This window comes from Squalius cephalus (assembly GCF_949319135.1).
Source record: "Squalius cephalus genome assembly, chromosome: 8".
Classification (NCBI taxonomy): domain Eukaryota; kingdom Metazoa; phylum Chordata; class Actinopteri; order Cypriniformes; family Leuciscidae; genus Squalius; species Squalius cephalus.
Window position 1 is genome coordinate 31,025,949 of NC_137129.1, and position 17,960 is coordinate 31,043,908.

The window sequence follows — 17,960 nt, forward strand, 5'->3', positions numbered from 1 at the left end:
ATAGCTATGGCAAACATCTTGTTATCGAGATCTGTCTGTGTATGATAGCAACTGTCACCTCTGTAATCATCTGATTGCTCTCATAGGCCAGCTTTATTTATGCAAAACTTATCTGATCTTGGGATGCGTGAAAATGTTTTTTTTCCAATAATTTTCCTTTTTTTCTTTACAGATCCAACTATATTCAGGGCACCAAGATGTTGGGAGCTTACTTCTATGAAGTATCTCAGCTTAGCTAACTGAAACTTCTGATTCAATGTATCAGTATATAGTCATTTTCAGAACATCAGATGTATTTCCACCCAGCTCTTTCTTTTGTCCAGTTCTCTAAAATAAACCATCAAGCAAGTGTTTTGAAAAAACTGGTGAGACAAAATCAGTATACATTGTTGTTTCAGTCTCGTATATCCCTTGTAGCTGCAATATTTGGGTGTCTGCTTGAAATTCTTCACCCTTGTAATAACAGACTTTTCATTTTTGGGTATATTGGGTATATCCTTTAATTTGGTATATATGACAATCTATTATCTGGTGTAATCTGTTTACATATGGCATATGCACACCTACTGAATAACATGCAAATTCAAATTGATACAATTTTAATTATTTTAAAACAAATTTTTTTACTGTCATTCACTGAATGTGGACTATTTTGAGAACATTTTATTAAGTATTCCAAGTGCTCAAGTGTTAATAGTTCATCCTTAAAGGTACACTGTGTAACTTTTTTTTGTTCCAAATTAACATAACTTAAAACATCGTCAATCCTTCTTCCAGAATGTGTTTTCGTCTTACCCTGATTACCGCGCCAGAGCTCGTAATAAAACAAAAATAAACACTGGCTTGGCTTTTCGGAGATGGCGATTACTGAGGGATTTGAAATGTTGTAAAAGCGATGCGGAGGTGGCTTTTTTATTACTCAACAGGCGAGTAAGGTCATTTATTGAACCGATAAACTGCCATGTGTAGCTCTCTTACATTTTTAATGTATTATCTATTATCTATATACACATACATTACATACACACATATATATTTATATATTTATTTATACTTTTTGAATTTGAAGATCAAGGTAAATTGTACTAAATTTGTCTTCCGGGATACATATCTTCTGTATCGGAGTATCTTCTGTTGCTTCCGAAGGGCAGTACTAAATTAATTTTTTATATTTAAGCAAAATAAGAAAAATTTGGACATCTTCATTCTGTTCAAAATGACGCATTATGTATGATACATCTTATTTTGTTAAAATTATAAACATTTTCACAGATTCTGCAAGGGGCTCACAAACTTTCCAGCAGCACTGATATATAATTTAATAATTTAATATATATATATATATATATATATATATATATATATATATATAATGTATGTGTGTGTGTGTTCAAAAGTTGGGGGTGTAAAATTATTTTTTTAATTAATACTTTTATTAAACAATTATGCATTAAATTGATCAAAAGTCACAGTAAAGACATTTATAATGTTACAAAAGATTTGCTGTTAATTTTTCAACATTGATAATAAGAAATGTTTAAAATCAGCATGTTAGAATGATTTATGAAAGATATGACATAAAAAAAAAAATCTTAACCCCAAACTTTTGAATGGCATATACATTTATATATATATATATATATATATATATATATATATATATATATATATATGGAAAACATCACCTCACTTGAGTTTGAGTATATAAATAAGCTCATACACATTAAAGAAAACATATCTACACACTTTTTTAAAGTTGACATCTTTTTCACAATGGTGCATTTAAATTAGCATGCATAGGGTTTGATGCAGTGAACCTGCTTGTTTATGTGTATTCTGATGTCTGATGCTCACAGGTGGACTGACAGCACACTGGTAGTTCTGCCCTCTATGAGCTGTAGGTCACATCTATCCTGTACCTCCTTCTTTATAGCCCCAGGAACGGTGCAACCACAGCCAGGCGAGGTAGATGAATCCAAATGGACAAACTTGTCTGGTGGCGCTATTTTCCCATGACACCCAGTCTCTAAATGTGACCAGACAGCCTATCTCTGCCCTTAAGAATTTTTTTTTTTTTTTTTTTTTTTTTTTTTTTTTTTTAACGTCTCTCCCTCTTTTGCTAGTGTTCAGAACAGTTTCAGTCCATCTGACATTTTTTTTTTGAACAAACCATGTTGAAATGCACATTGGCTTTGTGAGATATCTTGGCCTGTGGCAATGGCTGTCAGTAGAAAGAGTTACAAAGCAGAATAATTTGAATACAAAACTGTTTACCAGGCCTTGCTGTAAGGAGCAGAGCCACATTTCATCAGGTCTGACTAGTTCAAGAATGTCAGACCTCACAGCAAACACAGGTTGTCCTGTCTGTTATTTAAAATTGGCCATGAAATGGAGTTGCTGGTTTCACGTGATAAGAAAAAAGGTTGGAATGGATTGTGGATCAACACAGTCATTGCAAGCTTGTATCAATGCAATATTTGTGTTTACCTGTAGAACTACTGTACTTCTGTATCAGCAAATACAATCTTTTTTGCCATGTTTCAGCAGAGAAAAGTAAGTTAACAGTTGTAACGTGGTCATTGTTTATTAAATTCACTCACCTGGGCCCATTGTAGGCTATGTGGAGGTCCCTAATGGGTCCTTCTAGTCTAAGGGGCCGGTACAATGGAAACTTTTTTTTTAGAAGGCCTTAAAAGCAGCACTAAGATTATTTGGGGGGTTGTTAGACTACAATACATATTTACTTTATGCGAGGAGTATCTTTTTCTCATTTTTGCCACTAGATGGCGACAAATGCTTGTTATTGTCAGATTGCAAACAGGACACGTGATTTCGTTGCATTTTTGAAGCACTTCTTAAACCGTATTCTTTTTTTAATGAAATGGTATGGTAACAGTTCTTCCAAAATAACACGTTTTTAATACTCCAAAACTGCAATGAATGAATATCGAAATTATATCAAAGCAGGCAAGAAGCTTTTCCAAGTAATTTTTAAAATCTTTTGTTTATGCGTCAGTTGTGGTGAATATCAAGATATCACACTTGCATTTTAGTAGGACTGTAACCGTTTATAATAGCTTTTTTTCAATAACTGTAGGGACTGTAGTATTATGGATTAAAGTATGGTTAACAGGAAAATCTTTGGCTTTGAGGTTGTTCCAAACTTTTGAGCGATGATTTCTGCTGACGTCACGGTAACTGCTCCAGGTCAGAGCCGTTAGGTAACGTTAGCCTAACGTTACGCTAGAACACATTGAGGTAAGAAGACATTTTGCTCTGTCTTCACGATATGACATTTAAACATGACAAATATTCTATGAATTTAATTGTAGTCTATTCAGAATTGATATGTGAATGCCTTTTAAATTACAATTCAATTCTTAAATTTTAATTGAGGTTAAAACAAAACTAAAAAGGATGCAGAAACATTGACACTGACTGACTGTGTACGGAAGTCGACTTAAAATGAAGTGAAAATCAAAGAATTAACGTTACATATAACTGTATTTATATATTTATAAATATAGCTAACGTTAGATGGATAACGTTAACGTTAGATATGTTTGAAATGCCACCTATAGAAATGATGATAATTCTGTTAAATATAATAAATGGTTACACATTACTAACTTACATGCACTTAACAGTACATTATGCATGATTACAAGTAGCCTAACTAACGTTAACCCTAAACCAAACCCTAACCGGAACTCAGTATAAGTAACTTATAGTTATGTAACGTTAACGTTAGTTAATACATATTACTCAGTACTTATTTGAGTTAGTACTAGATCACCTTAAAATAAAGTGTTACCTAATAACTTAAGCTCTTTGGACCAGGGTGGCTATAAACACTTCATTTCCCAGAATGCTTTACTATCTCAAATTTCTTTAAAATGCAATTCAGTAATTTTCCTGATATTCTAGATCAGATTTTAGTTCAACTTCCTGTTACGAGTTGAAAGGGAGCCAGTTCCTTAATTGTGAGTTTTGCACAATCTATGCACGTTTATGTATTACATTATTATTCATGTTGGTCATTATGATTACATTGCTCATTTCAAACCCCAAACGTATAGACACACGCTTCACCGTGTTTTTGTCCGTCTAACATGAGATGTGCTGTACTGTACAGAATAGACAGTAAATCAGGACCAGTCTCACCTGCAGCCAGCCTCCATAAAACTGAAGGAGGAAGTTGAGCTCCACTAGTTTTATGAGGTCTGGCTCATTACCAGATTACATTAGCTTGTCTCTCTTACACATTAATTTAAAAAAATCTGAATTTTTAAAAGTTTTCAGCAGTGTTTGCCCTTTTCCTTTCAGGGAAGTCAAACATTTCCAGCTTATAAGGACTTGTCTTGCTGCTGGAGAGATGCCAGGGCATGTGTCTGGGTCGCACCTCCTTTCATGTTGATGTCAGATTGGCACAACACATGGTAGGCACTTAAGTCAATCACCTCACTCTTGAGCTACTTCTTTTCACTGTATAAAATGTTTGTGGACATAACTGTCCAGCATTCACATCTCCTTGATGTCTCTCTCTCATGCGTTGTCAGTTGCAGCGTGCCTCGTTGCGCGACTCATTTCAGATATTATTCAGTTCTCTAAAGCCGTTGATCAGCATACTAAATGATGATTTCTGAACAGCCTAACACTCCCTTAACACTCTAATACAATTAGGCCAAGACAGCTCGCCTGGTTATGTTTAATGGGGATGACATCAGAGGAGATAGCAGAGAATGAATAAGTCATTCTTGGTCTCATTTCAAATGTGAAAGATTCATACCAGTAATTTAGATGACAGTATTAATTTAACATGACACTGCATTAATGGTCGATTTTAGATTCACAGAACTCGTTTAAGTGGAATGGACTTCCTTAATTTGATGAGATGTGATGGCAGCGCGATGCCACGTCTCTCTCCATCTCTCTCTCCCTGCGGCATGGGAAGCACACACACACACACATACACAGATATACGGCACTTTTTAGCTGGTGTCCTCAACACGCATGGTAACCGAGTGAGCGTGTGTGTCTGCATGTGTTTTGGAAACAAGCACTCTGATGGTTGCTGGTTGTTGAGTGAATATTTCTGTTCAGAGGTTAAGGCACTAGAATGTGATGAATTTAGATGGCATCTGTGAATAAAATGCACATCTACATCATCATAATTTGCAATGATCATCCTGATCCTAATTTAAAAAAACAACAAAACAGTGACTCCAGTCTTCTTCAGTCACATGATCCTTCAGAAATCATTCTAATATGCTGATTTGACTATTTTGTGGAAGCCGGTACATTTTTCAGGATTCTCTGAAAACCCCCCCCCAAAAAAACAGCATTTATTTGAAATATATGTTTTGTCACAATATAAATAAATGTATTTACTGCCAATCAATTTACTGATTAATTTAATGCGTTCTTGCTGAATAAAAGTATTTCTTTAAAAACCTGCTTACTTTTGCACGGTAATGTGTGTTTGGTAAAAATGTTTTTTTTTTTAATGAATTGGTATCCACTGTGAAGTTTGCAAATGATATATAGAGTAAATAACATTGTTTGAACATTTTATAATACATTTTGACATTCTCGACATTGCTAAAATTATTAAAACGTAAATAGATCACAAATTTGGTATCAGTTCAATGAGGTCCAAATGTCTGAGGCCACTAGTGAAAATGCTTTTATTGTGCATTCTTTTTTAAATACAAAAAAATGTATATATACACACACACAAACACACACACACACACACACACACACACATATATATATATATATATATATATATATATATACCATTTTTATTTGAAATTTCCCATGCTATCCAGCATGATTTTTTGTTGAATTGAAATTGAATTTTTTTTATTTATGCTTCCATTGACTTATTGTGTGTTTAAACAGTTTCAAAATACCGGAACTTTACTTCTTTCCTAAGAATTTTCCCCCCAATGTGTTCTCAGACTTTTGGATGTCTCTATGTAATGTACATGGACAGTTGCTTTTGCAAAATCCCACAGCGCCCTCCCTGCTTTCTGCAACATTCATTCTTTTATTTTTTAACTCGCTCCTTTGTACGTGACTGATGATTTTCCGGGATCCTCGTCTCCTGGTTGGTTGCGGAAGCCACAGGTTGATGAAAAAGTTAGGCGTATTATTGTCTGAGCTGCCGAGTCCCCAATGCGGCCGTGTGTCTCAAAGGCTTCTTAATGACTGGACTCTCCTGCACTCTGCCTCTCTGATGGATGGCAAGCAGGGACGGCCTCTCTTTCATCCCGACAGCCTGACTCGTCTGATTTATTAATGACAATAATTAGGAGTAAACCTCTCTGCAACCAAACCCAGAGTGATTAGCACAGTAACGATGGCGGGGAGGGGTTGTGGATATGGCGATCTGATTAATGTCGGCCATTTTGACCTTTCTGAGCAGGGCTTCTCTGCAGTCTGGGGAGAGATGAGGAGAGAGAGGGCGGCTATCTGTGGTGTCCACTCACAATTAGGTGCTGAATGAATTAGAATGCAAAATGTACCACTCAGGTCATTAGCTGTGCTGTTCACGACATGCTTATTCTATTGGAACGAATCCGTTGGTGAGCTTCTGTGTTATTTATATATGACAAAATGGCACTGGTCACTTTATCCGAGACTTGTTTTGCAGATTTGCAGAGCTGTGTGGACTATAATTAGATTCAATCTTCCTTTTCTCTTAATGATCTGTATAAATCTCATCTCACCTGCATCTTGTTCTCAGAATCAGCCCAAAGCTGCAAACGCCGCTGAATATTCTCCACAATTATCCTTTAGCCATTTCCTCGCACACGTCGTGGTAGCAGACCCTTCTATTTACCTGTTTGAAAACACAAATCATCTCTGGAGATAGACACGGACTCGCTGATAAAACGCAGACTCTGTGTGACATTTGATTAACGAATGTAAATGAAGGTCAAGAGTCATTTTGTGTGGCCATCTTTCCTTTGCCGGGCTGTGACAATGAAATCTTTGCAGACACCGGCTCCAGTAATGGCCACATTTAAACCGCAGTCGTTTAAGAGCTTGTACCCAGTACAGCTGCATGTAATGGAGTTGGTCGGAAAGGTCAGAGTCTTTATCTGGGTCAGATTGGAGTCAGTGAAGTCGGCAGCCAATGAATCGGAGACAGGGGAGATCAAAGTAAAAGCCATGTCAAGTAGTGCCGGTGAGCGATCGCGGAGCTGCACTTCGACGACCCGCTTTGGGATCGGTTTCAGCTTTCGGTTCACTGCGGTTATGAGGTGGGCGACTGATTTCGGATCTGTGATTTGTCAGAGCACGGATGATGTTGTATGTGTATGTTTAGCCTTAGCTTTGACCAGAAGCATGACTTACTTTCTTCTGTAAAGCACAAAAAGATTGTATTTGAAAAATGTCTCAGTGTCCATACAATGAGGGTCCAGTGTTGTTTTGGACCCCATTGACTTTTATTGAATGGACATAAAGATACTGTGAGACAGTTTTCAAAATATGTTTTTATGTTGTGCGGAAAACACAAAAGTTAAAGACAAAGTTACCATTAAAAAACGTATAATTGTCTTGGCATTATATAAGAAGGTATAAAAGCAAGAGGTATTTATTTCAGTGAAAGAGAACACAAAAGCACTTTCCAAACAAAACATTTAATAATTTCTCTGGTTGTTTTTGTGGAACATGTCCATAGTAAATGTGATGGACACTTGTTGAGAAGTAAATGTGATGGACTAGATGGAATGAAATGAACACATTTTAAGTGTCCAAAAGTTTTGTGCCCACTGAATGACACGGTCAAGTGGCTGAAACACTTTTCATTAGTACTTTCTCTCAGTTTCGACAGGAAGTGAAGTTGAAATCAAGGCCGATCTTCCTGTCAATGAGTTTGAAAAACGTTCTCTCCATGTAGGTCATGTAATGAAACTTCTCGTCCCTCGCAGCTCTTTGCTGCCCAAGTCTAATTTGTCCTCATTAAAAGTCCCCCTGCCTCGTGTTATTATTTTCCTGCCCCATCTTCTAAAACACAAGGAACTGATTGAACACGGGGTAAAGTCGGTCATCATGACATGACCTGCAGAAACAGCAGAAAGAGTGCGACGGCTGACCCCGGCAAACTGCCTGCCTGCACATATTGCACAATCCTTCATATTTAATGGGGAAACACGAGCCTGTGATTTTGTCTGCATTCTCTCTAGTGTCTGCTGCTCGGGGTGGAGTGAAGCCACTTAATGAGAATCCCCTGTTCTCCTCCATCATTTTTAAACAGGCAGTGCACTCAGCAGCCTTGCCTTCCCTCTAAGGACCCCCCCCCCCCCCCAACCAAACATGCTGTGCTCGTTTTTGTAAGCGTTAAATTATGTATCAGCTCCTTAAATGCTGTGAAACATTGGTTTAATATGGAGTAAACTTGTTTTCCATAATTCCACACTCAAATTAGGGCAGGATACTTAACTTTGTTGGAGGCCGTCGATTTGCTTATTTTTGTCTTTTAGAAACATTTACATCAGACTGCAACGTAGGGAAGCGCAATTATTGCATACTTTTTTTCGTACGTTATCCTTTATCATTTATATGGTAATAAAGTCTTACGGAGTTCATAAGAGGATGGATGGGGAAACAGAGTCTGTTGCTTGATCTTCCACTTGGCGTTTCCTCATTTAGATTAAACTCCGACATCAGTAACGCTTTACCCCCAACAATAATGTCCCTCCGTTAGCGTCTGAGGCCTGTCCCTGACAGCAAACCGACATCTTGACTCGCCTCATCCCGCCGCAGCCAGCTCTTAACACAACTGCTATTGTTAAACGTCCTCCGCAGCTGTAATATCTTCTAATCCTCAAATAGAGTGGAGTTAAAACTACAAGCTCCAAACTATTTTTACTTGCCTCACTAGTTGTGGCAGATGAGAAGGGATCTCTGTGTAGATGATTATATTGTCATCCCCTGATCTTTACTGCTGGAGTAATTGTAAATCATTGCTTCATGGCACGTCAGAGGTTGTCGGTAGCAGGCAATTAAATGGCACAATATAATAGAGCAAATTATTGCCTGTCAGATTTTGAACAACACAGTTGGTATTTGAATTACACTTAATCATTACATGCATTAGAAAGCTCATTGGAATCCTGCTTAGGACTGAACATGAGCCATTGCATTATTTAAACCTCTAATTGTGAAAGCCATTTATTTGTGGTTACTGTACAACAAAAAGAGTCTCACCAAAGCGGGTCGGCTTTAAAAGCTCGATATATTCAAATCAACGTCTTTAGACGCATGAACTAAATTGGCCAAAATGGGCAATTTCGCCGGGGTGGAGAAACATTTAGCCATGCAAAGTGTTTTGTAATTTCAGACTGCGAGGATGAATATTAAATATTTACTTTTAGCCAAGCCCAAGCCAGGTCCCCTTTTTGCATAATTCATTAGGCAAAACAGATGAGGTTATAATTTGTCTAGACGCCACGTATCTGTTTCTCAGGGCTTTCTCAGCCCTCCCCGCTCACACCCTGGACCCGACAAATCGATTCTTCAGTTGGGAAGCAGCCGGTGACAAAACGTCCAAAATTGCGTAACTTAAATGATTTAAATTACACCGAAGTTTGCGATGACTTTTAAAAAGGAAATACTTGATCATTCGCAACCTGAGCACAGATAATCCATATATGATGCCTAAACTAATAATCAGTTTTAGTTTAGGTTTCCTGACGACGCTGATTATTAGTAGCTCATTATTCATATTCTTTCACAACATAGGAGGAAGTTACTTCACACAATCTGCCACAAGGGCCAGAACAGACACCCTATATTAACAAGACTTAAATACTGTTGTCATGGCCATGCCGCCAGCTCATAGATTGTAATTATTGGTTAGCACTATTCTGTGATGCGTATGGGTTGAATAACAATATTAAGAAGCGCCGTGATTTTGTAAAATATATCAATTTTAGAGGTCGGTGTCTGTGTAAATATGCCACAGGGTTTCTGATATGTTTCTATTATGATTTTTCAAGTTGCCACAGTCATTAAAAGTTCATTTGTTGCTTTGTCGCAGAGGTCTTCAATCGCCCCAGCGTGGCGTACTGAGATCTTTTTCGGAGCCCTTCCTGCTGTTGTCAAGCCATCTCGGCCCTGTCTGTCATATCATATCAGCGCGCCACTCCCACCCCATTTAAAGTACCGCTTTGGCTCATGTTAATCCAGAAGTCAGTTCCTCCAGAAACATCTGTTTCTTTTCAGAGGGAGGAGAGACAAATAGGCCCATTGTCACCACTGTATCTGTACTCATATCGAGTCCTTTGGCTTTTCGGACAGGTTGGAATTATCGAGGGAGGGTGAAAGGCAAATAGCCCTATAGCTCAATCACCATTGTTTGGAATCAGTCAGTGGTAATATTAGTGTTGCCCAGAACACAATTACTCAATAGCGGCGTCTTTAACGTCGTCTTGAATTTATCCTCTTGACAGATCCGGAGACTGATAATTTAATGCAAGTTATGATTAAAATCCCCTTACTGTCAAGCCCTTTGGAACAAATAACAAATACCTCTGTTTGGAAAAATGACAGTTTTAAAAATAAATGAAATTACACGTTAGAGCCGGCGCGGGGAGGGGCGCGCGGGAATTTATTGAGATGTTGCGCAGGAGATTTAGGATTCAGGCTCGGGAGGGGGGCGGGAGAAGTTAATGACTGATTAACAACAGCAATTAAAAGATGAGGAAAAGGTATATAATTAAAATGGAAGTTCTTGCTTGTCAAGTGCACGCGTGTCATCCATTGTGAGGCTTGTTGAAAAGCCGGAGGAAAAAGAAACCGGCACTTAATTCCAGGCTTTGGCATCAAGGAAGGGCGTTGATCGCGTGCCCGCAGACGCTTTTCTGAAGGCTGTAACTCAGCTGAAAGTGAGGCCGTGTCATTAGAAGTTCAAAGCCGTGCATCTTGTGTTGACAGTCATCGGCAGCGAATATTTGGCAGTCGGGAGTAATTTCACTTAATTAATGGGATGCATATTTGATGGGGGGAATGAAATATTCAAGCTCAGCAAAGTGGAAAAAAGGAAAGATTTAGTGCAGAGTAAAAAGGTAGAGGGATGTAATTTGTGCATTCACTTCAGAGGCTACCGGGGAATAGAGATAGAAAGATGCAAGGAGGTGAGGAGGAAATATGTGAGGGATTTCACAAGATAAACAGTGTAAAAGATAAAACGCAGAAGAAATGGGTATGGCAGAGGAGAATGGAAAAAGAAAAATGGAAAGAGTGGGTATCGCTGTGAATATGAACTCAGAAACATGCAGATTTTATAACACTGCTCTTCTTCTGGTAACCGTGCAAGACTTTGATTTGATTACAAACAATAAGAACATGGCATGTTAGCAGCTGAAGCTGACATATCCCTGTTATTTTAGTCATTTATACACATACTTGACTTCTAATACATGACGATATCTCTCATTGCATTTACAAAAGTAGCAGGCGCACCACCACAATGGAAGAAATAGACTTAATTTAAAAAATATACATTTATAAATATACTTTCAGCTTTATGCATTTATTTCTATGGACTTTTGTTAAACACACACATCGAATATGTAACCAGAAATTCTGCCTCTTTTGTGTGTTGTTTTTGTTCCAGGACATATTCCACATATAGTCCTAGAAGGAAAAGTTCTATATAGAACCTTAAAGGCTTCTGTCATGTGCTTCATATTTTTAGGTTTTCATATCATGGGATCATTTTATGGATTTAGTTGTAATACATTTTGTTATTTCAATTTTTATTAAATTGTGTGAATTTAACGGCTCTGTGCATTTGTGCAGACATTTATTCAAGGCATAAAGAACCTTCTATATAGAACACCACTGAACAATTTTCAAAGTGTATTTATTAAATAACATTTTTAAATGATTAAATACATTATTATTATTGCTACTAATACTAATGTTTTTAATAATGTGTTTACATTTATTTTTATGTAGCCTATATTTTCAATTATCAATCAACTTGTTAATACAATGACTGATTTAACTATACTACATATTTTCTATTCCTCATTAGGCCACCCAGTACTGAAAAGAAATTCTAAAGTCTTTTATTCATACATTTTTTTTAAAGAAACATTTAATTGCCACAATCCTCTGTGTGTTCGGTTTCAAATGCTGCCCGCCACATTTAGAGGAACAGCGAAGAAGGCTTTAGAGGGAAATGGAGAGCTCCCTACTAATGACTTGAGGGCTTTCTGCTTATTGTGTGTTCAAAAGCCAATGAGCTAATGTGTAGCACTCAGCCAGTAGAGTTCCACTGCTCTCTCAACCCAAGAGACTCCGCGGGCCGGGATAATTGGCCAAGGCTTGTCTTCCCTTTTTTTAATTGAGACTCGTTATTTACATGAATTTAAGTTCTTTGCTCGAAACATTAAGGCGAAGAACATCTTTCAAGAATGCAGCTAATTGAAGTTTTCCCCCTTTCTTTCTGTGTGTCAGGGCAGAACAAGAAACTGAAATAAATGATAAGGCAAGGAGATGAAATTGTCCCCTTTAAAATTTGCAATTATTTCCCAATTAAGGCCGGCTTGGATAGAGATGTTGCTGCTGTGGGGTTGTTTGGATGCTTTTGGGCAGTAGATGGCGTTAGCTTTCTTTTCCATGCAAAAGGAAGAGCTGGATCTTTGAATGGATTTAACAGTGTATGGCGTCATCGTCAAAGTACACTAATTTGATTTGAATGTCAGAGCAAGAATCTCTCCTGGACGGTTCAGAAAAAATTAAAAAAGGATGTTTGACCAACTTCATTTATTTTTTTTTCCTCATTGAGCATATTAATTGAAGTGTTTATGGTGCAGAGCTCGGGAGAAATCATTTACACACACTATAGAGTCACACAGGGGTGTTTTCGCGTTGGATCCTTTGGGCCACACGGAGGCTAGACGATGGTGAGGTCCCTGGGGGGGGCCCGTGGCACTATGTCCAGGGAGCTTGTACGTTAAAGTGAGAGAAAAAAAAAAAAGAAAGAAAGAAAGGCAGTGGAGAATGGGGTGTCGGGAGGGCAATTACGGCAAGGACAAAGCACATGTAATAGGAACTCCCCTTATAGAGCACCTTAATTAAAAGAAGACTTACACTGCGAGAGCAGCACCGCTGCAATTAACAAGCACTGATGATAATGAGGGTGTAAGATCTGTGAGGTGTGTCTGTGTGTGATGTGTGAAGTTTGAATCTTGGCCACTTTTTGCCAGGTGTTCTTTTTCTTTCGTAAATACTGTTCAGGTGATCTTGGAATAGACTGACATTTGGTCGCTATCTGGCGTTGTAACATCTGTTTTTCTGCAGTGCACTTGTGTTCATATTTGTGTGTTTGTTGTGGAAAGCACTGTGAAAGGGTGTGGAAACAGGTCAAAGAATGGAGACACAAGCTGTTGTTTATTACAGATTCTAAAATAGTTAAAATAGAAATAAATAGTAAAATGAACTGGATGAGATTATGGATTGAAACAGTGATTTTTGTGTATTATAAAAAGGAACGAAAGAGTTAAAATAGCTTTAAATACGTTTTAATCTCGTAAATCATATCACTTTTTTTTTTTACATTTCCATACTTCGTAAATAAAATGTTGTTTTTTTGAGCTTGTTAAATAATTGTGAAAATTAATTTTGATCGATCTCAATTTCTAGATTTTTTTAATACTATATCTGTTTTTCATTATCAAAGATCTGCTATTATTTTACCCCGAGGAGGCATTTGATAGCATCCCACAACACACACACACACACACACACACACACACACACACACACACACACACACACACACACACAGACATAGACATAGACAGATCTGATAAGAAACACACAAGGGCCTATTCAAATCATTATGTATTGGGGAAGAATAGAAGCAAGTAAACATCAGGTCTGATAACTCTACAGATGGCAGGGGCAGCGAATAAACTGCGCTGGAAAACATACTTAAAATTGGATTGTTTTTAAAAATGAGAGAAAAAAAATTCTGGCACTATTGTTGTCAAATTAGTAAAAAAAAAAAATCTCTTCTGTTTTTACATTTTATAATATAGACTTTATTAATAGTCTCTATTAGCACTAGTATATTAATGCTATGTTTTTAAGCAATACATCATTATTTGTTAATATTCTTGTCAGTTTTGTTCAGTCTGATTATTCCCTTTTATTAGACAAAATATTCAAAAATATTCTGTTTTGATTGGGGTGTGAGTTTTAATGAAATGTAAAATCTGTGGTGTGAATTGGCCACAGTGACATTATAAGGACTATGACTGATTTTGCCCCACCCACTGTGCGGATCTATTAAAATGAATTAGTGTAATGAGCGAACACCTAGCCAATGAATGACATTTTGTGTAGATAACATTAATTATGCATACGTTTCTGAAATTAGCATACATCTAATTGCATTTTATTACATGTATCAGATACATTAAATTGCCAAATATTGTTTAATATTACAACCAGGGAATTGCGAAATGTGAAACACAAGTGATTGAAAACTTTGATGAAGAGTAAATATCGCATGATTTATTCTTTTGTTCTGTAGCTGTACCAAAATTTGTGCGTGGTAAAATAATCAAATGAATTAGCTTCTTGTATGGTTAATGACAAAATGACACGGTGATCTCTTCAGAGAGTCTATTCAATATGGCACATTTCTCCGTCGCTTGATGCAGCCAACTGGCCGAATGCTAGTCAATGTCATTGTGGGTGTGTGTGCGTGTGTACGTGTCCGTGTGTTTTCGAACGTCTCCTCCCGTTGGGGAACCTATAAATAGTGACACCTTGTATAAAGGGATGTGGCAGAGAAAGTTTCCCCGTTGGAGAGGAGAGGGCCAGGTTCTGCCTCTCTCTCAAAGCGTGATTGAATTTGTCGTGAAGGAGTGTCACACTTAATCACATGCTTATGTACAAAGGTTAGCAGGCTTTCTATCTCCGCTTCTCTCTCCATCTCTCCCTACGTTCTTTCATCTCAAAGCTTTATTGCTATAAATTATTTCCGTTTTTGACCTTAATTTTTCGTGATTAGGAGCTTGTGGCCGCAGAGCAATTACAGCCATCTCGCCTTTTCTATCTGCTGTCTTTCCTCTGGATGGAGTTGAGGCGGGCGACGGGAATGGCTGTTTTTCAGGGATTCATATTTCTGATAACTTCTCCCTCTTTGCTTCAGTTCTCCCTTCTCCGTCATCAGCCAGCCAAAGTGATGATGCTTTGAGGACATAATTAAACATATCGTTCAAAACATATACTCTGTGCATCCTTGAATTATCACCGTCATTAAAATCGTACAAATATGGAAATATGATTGCCAGCGGCGGATAAATCAATGATCAGCCAGGCTTCCAAATCCAATAAATATGCGGAGTTAAATACTTAAATATGCAAATTGCATGCGCACGATTTGCATATGGTAGTATTTAAGGGGAATGTCTGGGGCTGTAAGAAATGGCCGAGTTATAGTGAACGAGAACTGAAGAGAGGGAAAGGGAGAAGGATTGTGCGGACACTATTTATTTATTTATTTATTTATTTTTTAAATCAAACTTGGTCAGCCTGATGTGATTTTTAAGATTCTAAGAAGAATGTTATCAGCATCGATATGCTTTTGTATGGAAGAGCTTGTGCTTCAGGATCTCTGAAAAATGCCTTGGAGAAATGTGAATAATTAAAGCATAATTATTCCTCCTCATTCATCTCTTAATCCAGAGACAGATTTAGGGGAAGGAATTTATAATTGTTCCTTTTATTTTTCATCTGGTGTCCTGTGTTGTCACGGTAGAATAAAGCAAGGTCACATTGAACCACACGACCGACCTTACAATGTTTCATAAAACAATCCATTATTGGCAAAAGAAAAAAATATATAAATAACAATACTAATAAAAAACAACCTGTGATATAGAGATGATCTAAAACCGTGTCTGTTATTACATCTTTAATCTTCATATTTATTGTTGGAGAATAGAGTGAAGTTGCAATATACACAACAGCAGAGGGTGCAGTTTTTATCTGGATTCTGTCACAAATCTGGACTCGAGGGGACGGCCGGCTGTGATTCTGCAGGGATAGTTTTCTTAATGCAATCTTTCAGTTTTGTACATTTTCCATTTTTCCATGTCATCACACCACATAAAACGTATTTAATTTTGTCGATTAATAAATCCTCTCAAGAGCAAATGCTCATTGATTGATGTGTGATATGAGAATTTACATTAGTTAATTTGATTTTCATTTTCCAAACACACGCTAGGCTCAAAGCATAAATAATATGTGTGATTTAACAAGCAGGGAAATGTATTAAAATCTCTCGACAGATGAATTTGGAAATTCATCCGACAGTCCCAGACGAGTGATTTGGCCAGCGGTGACGCGCTTGAAGCCAGCACACGAGAGACGTCCAAATGTAAAAGGCCCACCCAAACAAAATGTAACTCCTAAATGCTGAGGAGCCAGAGAGCAGGAATCAATGGCAGTGGTGGTGTGGATATGTTCAGGGGCAAGTTGACATGGTCGGGTTAAACAGAGACGAGATCCTCATCAGGAAAATCAATGTTGTTGTAGGATGTGACCCACACGGTCCTGGAGTGAGCGAGTCACATTACTCTACCTTGCTCCGAGTGTGTGTGTGTGTGGCGCCCGCAATATTGACCAAGCCGAGAAGAGAATGACACTATCACTGTGCATACTGATCACAATTGGTGTTTCACAGAGACCAATGAATCTTGTTAAAGTACTTCTCTGTTTATCACTGGAGTTGTAATTATTAAAAGTGCTTTGTGCATTAGTCTCATTTTGACTATTTTTTCCTTGACAATATTACAAGCAAACCTTATTAATTCAGAATTAATAAAACAAATTAAATCCGTCCGGCACAACAAAATATCACCAACTTCAGATCCCTTGTTGTGTGTGTTTGTGAGTGTGTATATACATATACATATATATATATATATATATATATATATATATATATATATATATATATATATATATATATATATATTACACAAAAATATTCTATATTTATATTAACATTCAAAAGTTTGGGGTTGGTACGATTTTTAAAAATGCTTTTTTGCGTTTATTTGCATGTATTTGATTTGAATGCATTTATTCGATTGAAGATACAGTAAAACAATAATATTGGAAAATATTTAAATAGAGGACACTTGTTATTATTTCATTTAAAAAAAGTTCATATTTATAGCACTGTTTCCCTCACCTAAATCATGTTAGCAAGAAACGTCTTTCTACTGAATTGTCTTCATGGGCTGTACTGTATGCATAAACAACATACTATTTAACATGTCCATTCTAGTCCGACTCATGAACAAATGACTTTTTTTATGAGCTGGTTCTTTTCAGCAAATGAAAAACATACAGCACAACCACTGAGGTCTGATTCCCTAACAAATGACTTGTATGAGCCGGTTCTTTTAACAAATCATTCAAAAAGACAAGTTAATGGTTTGAATCAGTCTTAAGAATACTTTTCTGAATCCACCACACAGTTATAGACTGACTCACCAATCAGGAATATTTTTTTTCCAGTGAAAATATATATATAGGCACATATATAGTAAAAGAGAAGGGGTGTTAATTGTAATTTTATAACATATCTTATTGGTTGTCTTTTAGCCAAAGTGTGTGTTTGTGTGTATGAGTGAAGAAGCAGCTTATGTGTGAAAGTGGATCTGGTATATTTCTCTATACCTGTCATTGCTCTTCCTCCTCAAATTTCAAAATGTTCACAATGATATAATGAAATGTAATGATAATTGTATATCTGTGCAGTGTTACGCCACGGTACCACGCAAGTTGAAGGGAAAGAGTGTGAGAAACATGGACTCTGGAAGATGTTTTCCCCTGGTTTTTACAGCCCTTGGCCCTCTTTCACATCCCCTGCACTCATATATTCCTTTTTCCTCGGCTTGAAAACG

At 37.2% G+C, this 17,960-nt stretch overlaps 2 protein-coding genes across 3 annotated transcripts in view; one reads left to right on the plus strand and one right to left on the minus strand.

Annotated features, from left to right (window-relative positions):
• satb1a (SATB homeobox 1a) overlaps window positions 1-17,960 on the minus strand; it is a 237,216-nt gene that overhangs the window by 192,310 nt on the left and 26,946 nt on the right. The window lies entirely within an intron of this gene.
• cndp2 (carnosine dipeptidase 2) overlaps window positions 1-17,960 on the plus strand; it is a 365,464-nt gene that overhangs the window by 7,592 nt on the left and 339,912 nt on the right. Inside the window, exon 12 of one of the 2 annotated variants that reach the window (XM_079878533.1) lies at window positions 173-264. In XM_079878533.1, the coding sequence (XP_079734659.1) occupies window positions 173-239 (67 nt within the window). In that variant the 3' untranslated portion in view covers window positions 240-264. Of the gene's footprint in view, window positions 1-172; window positions 377-17,960 lie in introns of those variants that run through there. The other variant, XM_079878532.1, reaches the window with a different exon arrangement.